The sequence below is a fragment of the Microcebus murinus genome, chromosome 1, assembly GCF_040939455.1.
Source record: "Microcebus murinus isolate Inina chromosome 1, M.murinus_Inina_mat1.0, whole genome shotgun sequence".
NCBI classification, from domain to species: domain Eukaryota; kingdom Metazoa; phylum Chordata; class Mammalia; order Primates; family Cheirogaleidae; genus Microcebus; species Microcebus murinus.
Genome location: NC_134104.1, coordinates 152,642,816 through 152,654,104, shown reverse-complemented (window position 1 = coordinate 152,654,104; position 11,289 = coordinate 152,642,816). Strand labels below are relative to the sequence as shown.

At 46.7% G+C, this 11,289-nt stretch overlaps 1 protein-coding gene across 3 annotated transcripts; it reads left to right on the top strand.

The window, feature by feature from the left end:
* Positions 1-5,243: 5,243 nt before the first annotated feature.
* Positions 5,244-9,129, top strand: LOC105874888 (serine protease 44-like). Of its 3 annotated transcripts, XM_075995552.1 has the most exons (6): positions 5,244-5,662; positions 5,970-6,126; positions 6,485-6,747; positions 7,525-7,682; positions 8,190-8,271; positions 8,368-9,129. In XM_075995552.1, exons 1-6 carry the CDS (start codon positions 5,314-5,316, stop codon positions 8,424-8,426), a joined length of 1,068 nt encoding a protein of 355 aa, XP_075851667.1. In that variant the 5' UTR covers positions 5,244-5,313; the 3' UTR covers positions 8,427-9,129. The 3 variants fall into 3 exon arrangements, with proteins under 3 accessions (XP_075851667.1, XP_012626511.1, XP_012626510.1); XM_012771057.3 differs by having other exon boundaries at positions 5,970-6,093; positions 8,190-9,129; XM_012771056.3 differs by having other exon boundaries at positions 8,190-9,129.
* Positions 9,130-11,289: the final 2,160 nt, after the last annotated feature.

Here is an 11,289-nt window from a genome sequence, read left to right as displayed (position 1 = left end):
ACTGAATGATGGATTGCTGTTTTGTCCAATTGAGTATAGGACTTGATGAGTCTGACTAAATATCCACCTCATGACAGGAAGCTCTAGTCTCTTAGTCACTTAACGTCCCATGGTCTCGCACTTAGTTTCTTTTAGGGTTCAGTAGTGTTCCAGGAGATGCTTTTCAAATAGTGTGCAGTTTCTTTGCTGCACACAGTATGATCTTGCTTTAGAACTGTGGAGATCTACACTATGACTCTCTAGTTAGGACATATCAGAGACTTGACAGCATTTTTATTCACCATAGAAACTCCAGCACTGTGGGATTTGCCAGATCACATAGCTCAAGTTATGACGCTGCTTATACCACTGACTCCATCTCTTGACAGGAGAAACTGCAAAGTAGTGTAGCCACTTTTGCAGTCTACCACAGAGGTCTTTACATATTGAACAACACCTCTTACTATTCCTGTGTAAATAAACTTGTTGAATAACACGAAATACTGAATTGATGCTAAATCAGAAAATTGCTAAGCCAGGGGAAAATTGATTCCAGAAATAACCCAAAAGGTAGCAAGAGCATCCTATCTAGTTCTGATCCCAAAGTAATAGCACTGCCAATATTTTTATAAACTTGGACTCCATAACAAAAATGATTTTATCTCTTAATTTTACTCTGCTGATGTCTGAATATATGTTATGACCTTTGTGAGTATCATGATCATGTGAGAAAGTTCCTGTGCTCTCAGCTTGAGGAGACGAATGTAAACTTGGTGATCTTGGTGACTTTGTGGGTTTTCCATTAAAATACTCACAGAGTAAGTTCAATGAATCAGTTCTTCTGAAGTCCAACTTTCTTGTATTCTACAAAGAAAGTTCTTTCTTTTTCTAAATATATTTATCACTAAGTCTTCCTTTGCCACATTTATTAGCCATTTGGATTCCCTCTTTTGTGTAGTGCCTTCAAAGTATCTGCCATATTCCAAGTAATTTTCAGGAGCTCTTTCTTTCTTTTTTTTTTTTTTTTGAGACAGAGTCTCACTTTGTTGCCCAGGCTAGAGTGAGTGCCATGGCGTCAGCCTCACTCACAGCAACCTCAATCTCCTAGGCTCAAGCAATCCTCCTGCCTCAGCCTCCCGAGTAGCTGGGACTACAGGCATGCGCCACCATGCCCGGCCAATTTTTTATATATATATTTTTAGTTGGTCAATTAATTTCTTTCTATTTTTGGTAGAGACGGGGTCTCGCTCAGGCTGGTTTCGAACTCCTTACCTTGAGCAATCCGCCTGCCTCAGCCTCCCAAAGTGCTAGGATTACAGGCGTGAGCCACCGCGCCCGGCCTTCAGGAGCTCTTTCTATATTCTGGATACTAGTATTTTGTTGGTTATATGCGTTGAAAATATCTTCCCCCACCATGTGGCTTTATATTTCTCCATAAATTTTTATGGTGTCTTTGGATGAACAGCAGCTCTTAATTTAATGGTAATTTGATGGTAATTTGTTAATCTTTCCTTTATGGTCAGTGCTTCATGTATTTTGTTTAAGAAATAATTTTCTACTTCATGGTCATGAAGATTTTTTTTTTTAATGAGACAAGGTCTTCCTCTGTTGCCTGGGCATTATCAGCTGCAACCTCAAACTCCTGGGCTCAAGTGATTCTCCTGCCTCAACCTCCTGAGAAGCTGGGACTACAGGTGCACACCACGCTGGGCTAAGTTTTCTATTTTTTGTGATGACATGGGTCTTGCTCTTGCTCAAGCTCGTCTTGAACTCCTGGACTCAAGCAATCTTCCTGCGTAGGCCGCCCAGTGTGCTAGGATTACAGGCATGAGCCACCACACCAGCCAATTGGCATATTTTCTTAAAGGATAAATTGCCAGCAGGGGAATTACTAGATCAGAGGATATTTTAAAATTTGACAATTGCTGAAAAATTGACTTTCAAAAGATATCTAAGATGTGTCTTTCATTCAAGATACTTATAAGGCCGGGCCTGGTGGCTCACGCCTGTAATCCTAGCTCTCTGGGAGGCCGAGGCGGGCGGATTGCTCAAGGTCAGGAGTTCAAAACCAGCCTGAGCAAGAGCGAGACCCCGTCTCTACTATAAATAGAAAGAAATTAATTGGCCAACTGATATATATATAAAAAAATTAGCCGGGCATGGTGGCACATGCCTGTAGTCCCAGCTACTCGGGAGGCTGAGGCAGAAGGATCGCTGGAGCCCAGGAGTTTGAGGTTGCTGTGAGCTAGGCTGACACCATGGCACTCACTCTAGCCTGGGCAACAAAACGAGACTCTGTCTCAAAAAAAAAAAAAAAAAAAAAAAGAAAGATACTTATAACACTCTATTACAATTATTGGTAAATATGTTCATGTACTGATGAAGTGATGATATTATAGCTTCCCACATGGTTCTGGATGCTTAAAAAAAAAGCAAATCAACTCTTTAGTATGGCTGTAATTAGGTTGAATTCATTAACTTCAAAGGAGGAAAACAGCAGAGATTGTGAAAAATGTTGCCAGGACTTGGCTTAAGATCTAGGACTTGGAGATCGAGATCAGACTGCACAGAAGGATATTTCTCCTTCAAGGAAACAATTTAGAATGGCTTCGAAAGGAGCATTCTAATAAGTTTTGAGATAAACAAAAGTTGGATCAGTACACCTCAAAGTGACGAGAAAAGATGGGAAATTGGGCTCTGATGTTGACTTTTTTAGCTTGTAATTTTTAAAGAATTATATTTTTAATAGAATATTTTGTTATTTGAAAAAATGGGCTCCAAAAATATGTGTACAATTATGAAGGTAATGAGATTTTCCTCTTCTTTGCTTATCTGTTTTCTCTTATTTTTCACAATGAAAATAACTTGCTTTTATAATAATAATATATTGCTATATATCGATAGCAGATTCATCACTTGGCTTTTAAAATCAAGATTCTGAGGCCAAGATTAGACAATAATAATACTGTATAAAAATTTTATACTATTAAAATTTTATGATTGGTGTGATTTATAATTTTTTTTTTAATTTTGAGATAACTAGAGATTCACATGCAATTGTGAGAAATAATACAGAGAGATCCCCTATACCATTTACCCAGTTCCCCCCAGTGGCAACATCCTGAAAAATGATAGTACCATATCACAGCCAGGATATTAACACTGATACAATCCATCTGTCTTATTCAGATTTCTCCAGTTTTACTTGTGCTAAATTTATGAGGCTGTACAAGTCAATGTGTAGGTATAGTTCTACAAAATTTCATCACATGTGTAAGTATCTATCTACTCCCGTAGTCAAGACACAAAACAATTTCATTACCAGAGTATTCCTTGTGTTGCACTTTCAAAACTACAACTTCTTCCTTAAATTTGGGCAACCACTAATCTGTTTTTCATTTCTAAAATTTTGTCTTTTTAGAAGTGTTATATAAATGGAACTATACAGCATATAACCTTTGGGATTGGCTTTTTTCATTCAGCATAATTCCTAGGAAATTCATTCAAGTTGTTCCATGTATTGATAGTTCATTCTTTCTTTTGCTGAGTAGTATTCTGTGGTATGGGTGTACGTCAGTGTAACCATTTACCCATTGATGGACATCTGGGTTTATATCAATTTCCTATTACAGCTGTAACAGTTTACCACAAATGTAGTGTATTAAAACAACCCAAATTTATTATCTTGCAACTCTGGAGGTCAGACATTCTAAAATCAAGAAGTTGGCTTGCTGCGTTCCTTCTGAAGGATCCAAGGAAGAATGTGTTTCTTTGCTGTTTCCAGTTTCTAGATGCTGCTGCATTCTGAGGTTCCTTCCTCCGTCTTTAAAACCAGCAGTGAAGCATCTTCCAATCTCTCTCTCTCCCTCTGATCTCTGCTTCTGGCATCACAGCTTTCTCTGACTTTGGCTCTCCCGCCTCCCTCTAGGACACTTGTGATTACATTGGGCGCACAAGGCTAATACCGAATGGTCTCCCATCTCAAAATCCTTAATTTAATCACAGTCTGTTTGTCATGTAAGGTAACATACAGGTTCCAGGGATTAGAATGTGCACATCTTTGGGAGTCCATTACTTTGTCTTCTACAAGGTTGTTTCCAGATGTTGGCTATCATGAATAAAGGTACTACAAAGATTTGTACAGGTTTGTGTGTGTGAACACAAATCTTTATTTCTGTGGGATAAATGCCTACGGGTATAATTACTGGGTTGTTTGATAATTGCATATTTTGTTTTATAAGAAACTGCTAATCTGTTTTCCAGCGTGGCTGTAATATTTTACATTCTCACCACAACATGTGAGTGATCCACTATCTGCATCCGTGTTAGCATTTGGTATCGTCACTATTTTTTATGTTAGCCAGTCTAATAGGTGTGTAATGGTATCTCATGTGGTTTTAATTTGAATTTTGCTAATGGCCAATGATGTTGAACATCTTTTCATGTGGATGTTAATTTTCAAAAAGGTAGCAGTATCATCTCTAACGCAGTGGTTGGTAATGTTAAGTGTAACATTTCTGTTAAGGAGTTTTAATTTTTATTGTGAACAAGTCATGGAGGGAGAGTCTGGGAAAGCCTTGGCCTAGGCCTAGCCGAAGCTCCGCGTGGTGCAGGGAGCTGTGCATCCGCCTCTGCGAGCAAAGGGCTAGGCAGCTGCTGCTGTCTGTTGCCCGGACCTCGGCCCGGAGACGCGGAGTGCCAAAGAGGCGCCCCCTTAATGAGGTGGAGGGGCTTGAGTCCACGCGGGCTACCAAGAGAGAAGACTCTTTTGTTTTTTTGAGAGAGTCTCACTCTGTTGCCCAGGCTACAGTGCTGTGGCGTCAGCCTAGCTCACCGCAACGTCAAACTCCTGGGCTCAAGCGATCCTTCTGCCTCAGCCTCCCGAGTAGCTGGGACTACAGGCATGCGCCACCACGCCCGGCTAATTCTTTCTATATATTTTTAGTTGGCCAATTAATTTTTGTGTATTTTTAGTAGAGACGGGGTCTCGCTCTTGCTCAGGCTGGTCTGGAACTCCTGAGCTCAAATGATCCTCCCACCTCGGCCTCCTAGAGAGCTAGGATTACAGGCTTGAGCCACCAGGCCCGGAGGAGAGAAGACTGGCGTCCGTCAGGCCTTCACCCGCCTGGCCCGACTCCTCACGAGGCCCGGCCTCCCCCCTCGCCTCCCGCCGCCTTAGGCCCAGCCCGCGCGGGCAGTCCCCAGACACAGCCCAGCGTGCCAGCCCCGCCCCAGTCCCTCGCGAGGAGTTCCAGGTTTCCCCAGGAAACCAGGCAGGGGCGGTAGCCGCCGCGAGGGGGCGCTACGACAAGGCCGAGGTTGCCAGCGGTTCCCATGGCGTTCCCGGGCGACGGTTCCCTGGGCCTTCTGGCTTGGCTGCTGCTCCTTCAGCCCCCGCTCGGCGAGACCCAGGCGGGAGGCGCGGGGGCGCAGGGTGGGCCGGCACCGCCCTCACTCTCCCCTCTCCCTTCAGTGGATGGCGGCGAGGACCTTGGAGCAAGCAGGCGGCAGCCACCACCTGAAGGGGCTCCGAGGCCCCCCGCTCCCCCCCAGTCCAGGGGGAGCACAGTGTCACCTAATTCGGTGGCATTTACTTCAGGTGTCTCTGATTCTTATGACGATATGGACGCTGTGGCAATCTCACAGACAAAATCAGAATGGGTCGGAAGAAAAGCTGGTTCAGGTGATGTTTCTGGGCCATTACCTGCCACAGAGAACTGTCCTGGTCTGAGGGGGCCGGGACCCTGCCCTAGAGGAGGAGGGTCTCGGGGGGACACGATCCTTCCAGGGGTGGGGGGCGTGCTGAGTGCACTTAGCCTGCCCTTGAGATCTGAGAGGACACAGCCATCATCTGAGGAGTCTTAGGAGACACAGACGTGCCCCGGGGGCGTGCGGGGCCTCGCCCTGAGGGTTCTGAGGGCCATCGGGTGCTGGTGGAAGTGCGGCAGCAACTTCACCCCCAGTTCCTTCCGTTCATTGACCTGCTCCAGCATGTGGCCAGAGGGCTATGAGGATTGTCGGTGGAAGTCCTGCCCCAGACAGGAAGTGGCCCTGGCAGGTGAGCCTGCGGAACTATAACGGACATCTCTGCGGAGGCTCCCTCATCACCAACCGGTGGGTGTTGACTGCAGCCCACTGCATAGAGGGGTGAGTGTTTGGGGCTCCGGGATTGGGCCCCTGATCAGGAATTCTGACCTGGAGCCAACCTGTTCCCTCCCTGAGCTTTCTCTTCCTCATCTGAAAAAGGGGGTGACAGCCCCATAGCTTTTATCCAGTCTGGGCTGAGAGCTGAGGATTTGCATTTCTAATCCGTTCCCAGGTGATGGTGCTGCTGGTCTGGGGACCGCCAGAGAACTGCTGGCTATGTGGTCAGGGGCCCCTGGAGGGGATGTGGTGTGGAGGGAGGGAAGTGGCTGATGGCTGGCATAGGAAGATGGGGCCAGGCTGGGAAGCACCTGTGAGGTGTGGAAGCAGAGTATATAGACCCTCGAGGATCTCCTTGCAGCTATGTGGAATACACGGTGAAGATGGGAGGCATACAGCTGTACCAAGAGTCCGACACTTCAGTTGTGGTCCCAGTTGAAGACATTGTTGTCCACGAATATTATAGTCACATTAACCTTAAAAATGACATCGCCCTTGCTCTGCTTGCCTTCCCTGTGAATTACTCCACACACATCCAGCCTGTGTGCCTCCCTGAAAAGACTTTCATGGTGAAATCGGATACGGAGTGCTGGGTGACTGGATGGGGCAGACTGAAAGAAACAGGTGAGACTATGAAGCAAGACTGTAGGAAACTCAGACCAGAAAATAGGCTGCCTGGTGCCCTGAGGTTGGCCTGCAATCAAAAGGGAGGGACAGGGAGGCAGATGTTATAGTAAGGAAGGGAGCAGGGTGGAGAAGATGCTGCCAGGGAATAATTTAACAACTGGTTATGAATTTCTATCAGTTTGTCAGGACCTGGGGGCTTGGGTGCAAGGCATGGTGGGTTCTCTCTAGGGTGGATTTTAGCTTGGGGGTGATGAGCTGTCCTGCCAATGTAAGCTGTCCCTCCTGGGAAGTACCTGCCCTACTAGACAGGGAGCTTCCTGTGTGTGAGAAGAGGGCAGAGACCTCTCAGTGAAGGGTAGGTCATCCTATCCCTGGGGAGAGGCTGGATTTTAGAGTTTGTGATCCTGTTCTAAAAAGTAAAGATACTTTACCAGATGCACAGGATACCCTGTCACTATTCCTACTGATACTTAGTATGACAGATGCTTGGTTTTGATTTCTCAGGGTGGTAAGGCCTTGCCTTCCCTCTCCTGATCTGTTCTTATTTCACCTGGTTTGCTTCGGCTCTTATATCCTCCTGTCCCCATGTCAACTGTGGGCTTCATTTTCTCCATTTTTCTCTTCCTTTTCTTTCTGGGTCAAATGGGGACGATATCCAGATGCCTAAGAGGGTGTCTGTGTGTGAACACACTGTATTGAGATCCACAGGGGTATGGGGTACTCCTTCCTGTCCCACTTTGCAGATCCACTCAGTCGAAAGTTGTTTCTCTGTAGATCCAATATTGCCACGGGAGCTTCAGGAGGCTGAGCTGAGCATTATCCGTCGTCCGGAATGTGCTAAGATATTCAGGGAAAAGCTGAGAGTACCTGGTGAACCGATCAGAGAAGGGATGGTCTGTGGCTATAATGACAAAGGAAAAGATTCCTGCCAGGTCAGTTCACGGGCCCCTTGCTGCCTCAGCATTCCAGCTGTCTGGACAAAATTTCATCATCCCCAGCCAACAGGGTCTGCCCCTCCATTTATCATTAGTTACATTAATGGAAGGTGAGGAAAGTCACCAGTGCTCTCCTGGGCTCACCTTACCCGATTCTTCAGGAGAGAGTAGCTAATAAAGCTTGGAGTGGGGGGCAGGGTGAATCTGGCAGGTAACACTAACGATACCAATTCCGTGTTTGGAACCCTTTCTGTGTGACAGGCAATGTACTTTTACTCATTAGTATCTCAGAGTAGGTACATTTTCTTTATTCACATTCAGTTTTTGGAACACGTTTTTTTTTTGTTGTTGTTGTTGTTAAAGATGTTCAATTCTCAAATCTCACATTCACAGAAACCCAGGGCTGAGATCCAGGGGATGCACCATGTGTCCCTGTCTCTTCAGTGACTGCTGTGACATGGGTCCCGTTCCGTTCCTGCAGTTTGTTTCTTTCTCTTTCTCCAGGGAGATTCTGGGGGGCCCCTGGTCTGTGAATTAAATAACGCGTGGATCCAGGTGGGGATTGTGAGCTGGGGCCTCGGCTGCGGTAAGCAAGGATTTCCTGGAGTTTATACGGAAGTTAGTGTCTATAGGGACTGGATCAATAGTCGCCTGAGTCAAGCTTCCTGTCTGGACTCAACAGGCTTCCTTGGTCTGTTCCTGTGTCTAGTGCTGCCTCTGGACATCCTGGTGACTCCATGATGGCCCCAGCACACTCCCCTCCTGTTTCTGAGTCTCAAACTTAGGCATCTCCTCCGACCAACCTCCTGCTCCTTCTCTGTGCCCTTTCCTCAAATCCCAGTTGTGATCCCCTGGCCCTCTGGAGATCCACACAAGTGAGCATGGCAGGGAGACTGGGGCCTAGAAAGTGTCCCTGCCTGGTGCTCCGGTCACCTGCCTTGGCCACCCCTACACCTGGGCATGCTCTGCCTGGTGGGAAGGAGGGGACGAACCGATCCCAGCTAAGGGGCCAGGACCTGCCAGGTGGGGCGTGATGACTCATCGCCATCTCGGAGAACATCTGCCAAAGAAGAGACACCACCAACGGTGAACAAGCATTAGACCTGGTCGTGGTTTCAGGGCTCTCACCTGAGACTTTGTGAAGCAGTCAGCTTGGTGATTGCTCAGAGAGAGTGAAGGAGGCGTTGCCAGGTCCCTGCAGAGGTGCGAGGCCTCGAATACATGTGGCTCAGTCGTCTGGGGCTGGGAGAAGCTCCCCTGTGCCCCACTGTGGATCCATGTGTGAGTGGACAGCCTCTGCCACACAAGCCCTGTTGGGGTGACCCATTCTTGGCACCCCCTTCCTCAGTGTTCTAGGGGCCACATCCAGGGACCCCCACGTTGTTTTCAGATAGTTATGGAGTGCAGTTTTCAGAAATCACCTGAATAAAAAACGTTTAGAGAATCTCCTGTGTGTTCTACATTTTTACTGGGCTGGGGGTTGGGGACACTGAAGTGAACTTACCCCATGTTAAGCTAGGAAAATGTTGATGACTCTTTTTAAATCATAGAGTGAGAGGGGAGGCCTCTGCCTACCCTGATGTGAGCTGGACAATGGTTTTAGAAAGTTGTGCTCTGCTGTCTATGTTCCTGCTAACAGGAAAAAAACCCAAACTCTATAAAATAATTTAAAGACTTTTATGGTTGTTTTGAGGCAGCTATAGAGTGGGGAGTTTTCAGAAAGCACCTGAATAAATGTTTGGAGAGTCTCCTGTGTGTGTGTTCTGCAGCTCTGCTCACCTGGGCGTGACGTCGTATATGACATACTCTGTAGAGAACTGGTTTCTCATTAACCTTAGGAAGATATTCATGATCTCCATTAATCTCTGGCAGACCCAGAAATGAGGGAGCTTGCCTGCTGTCTTATAATCTGACAGGTGGTGGCTTTACCCAGAGGGTCCTGGTGCCTGCGTTGGAACTGTCTTAGCCACCAGCATCTCCAGAGTTGGGAGTGTTGGACTTGAGTTTAACAGTCGCTATAGTCAGAGCAGGGGAGCAACAGGCACAGAGGCTGGGACATGGCACACTCACACTCTCCTACCTCTCCCTATGCCCTGTACCAGGTGTCCCTGGAGGGGACATGAGGGCCTATGGACTGGACCTTGAGCCCAAAGTGCTGAGTAGCCACCAGGAGGAGGGTGGGAAGGTAGGGCTCACTCTATGTGTGTGTGTGAGAGAGAGAGACAGAGGGAGAGAGGGAAACAGATTCCTTCCCCCAATTACCAGACCTGGTGTCCCAGACTTGGTGGAGGCCCAAGGCTCGCCACATGCCTGTTACTGAGCTTTCTTTCAGAACAGGCTGACTGGCTCTTTCCCATGCTGTCCCCTCTGCTGAGAGTGCCAGTACAGCTCCTCATTTCTGTCTTTCTTCTTCCTCATCAGTTAAGACGTATAAGTGCTGCCGTATCCCACAAGCCACTCCTGTGGACTGCTGGGCTGTGTAATATAACAGACTTTCCACTCACTCTCTGGACTCTGGAGGCCTGGAGCCTGTTTATTTCTGTTTCCACTGGTTGACATTTTGTTCCTCAAACCAGGGGGCTCTCTGTCTAATCATTCTCTATCTTCCATCCTCCATCTTCAGGCTTGCAACACAGCAGGCGTTTAGGAACTATTTGGGAGTGAATGAATGAATGCTCACACATCCTCTGTCATTTTACTCCTTTCTCTCTCTGCCCTCTCAGCTCATTGCTCCATCTCCCTGTTCCTTTCCAGGTTGCATTGGCAAAGCGGAAAAAGCACAACGGGGTAGGCAAAGGTTAGTGCTCCTGTGGTAGGAAAAGTCCCAGGCTTTGGGAATTTTATGGTTCCAGAAGAGGTGTCCTTTGGTCTGCCAATATTAGAGCACGCTTCTTGTTGTAGGAGAATAGGATTTCAGTTCAAGAATTGGTTACTAAGGAACAGCCTCTGGCTACCAGAAAAGACAGGCATACCCCCCCCCCCACCACCCTAGAAAAGAACACTAAGTGCCAAGTAAGTGTTAGTCATTTCTATTCTTTCCAACAAATACTTGTGGATTATCTTTTATAAACAGGCTCTGGTCTGGGGCCACATATAAGGTGTGGAAATGATGGTATGATGGTAGAGTTAGTCCTTAGCAGGACTATTATGTAAGCGGCTTGGTGACTGGGTAGGACCACCCTCTGAAAGAGAACACAGGGAGAGGAGTTGAGTGGCGGGCAATCCATTTTACTGCAAATAACAAAAAAGAAACAAAACCAAACAAAAACCCCTATGGGTTTCCAGTCATAAAGGGCAAGTGAGATATAGCAATGAACATCTCCAGTGCCCAGATTGAGGTCTTAAAGTATCATTTGCCACCAAAAGAAACTTCTTGGAGAAATGGCTTGAAAAATGTATGAATGTGCAACTGGATATTTATAAAATAAGCCTGGAATTTCTTATCATACCAGATAGCAAGGAACCTATTGGAAGAGGCAACCTGTAGTGACCCGTGGTATTCCTGCTAGATCCCATTTGCAAAGAAATCACACCCACCCTCCAGCTTCTGAAACTACTGACTCACAAAAAGCGTACTCAGCTGCAGGGAACTGATTCCCTCAAG

Bases quoted from the DNA above. Each gene is read 5' to 3' on its own strand.
- LOC105874888 (XM_012771056.3), top strand. From the start codon at position 5,314: ATGGCGTTCCCGGGCGACGGTTCCCTGGGCCTTCTGGCTTGGCTGCTG. The intron at 5,663-5,969 runs GTGATGTTTCTG...GACCTGCTCCAG, and splicing joins CGGAAGAAAAGCTGGTTCAG to CATGTGGCCAGAGGGCTATG. The intron at 6,127-6,484 runs GTGAGTGTTTGG...ATCTCCTTGCAG, and splicing joins GCAGCCCACTGCATAGAGGG to CTATGTGGAATACACGGTGA.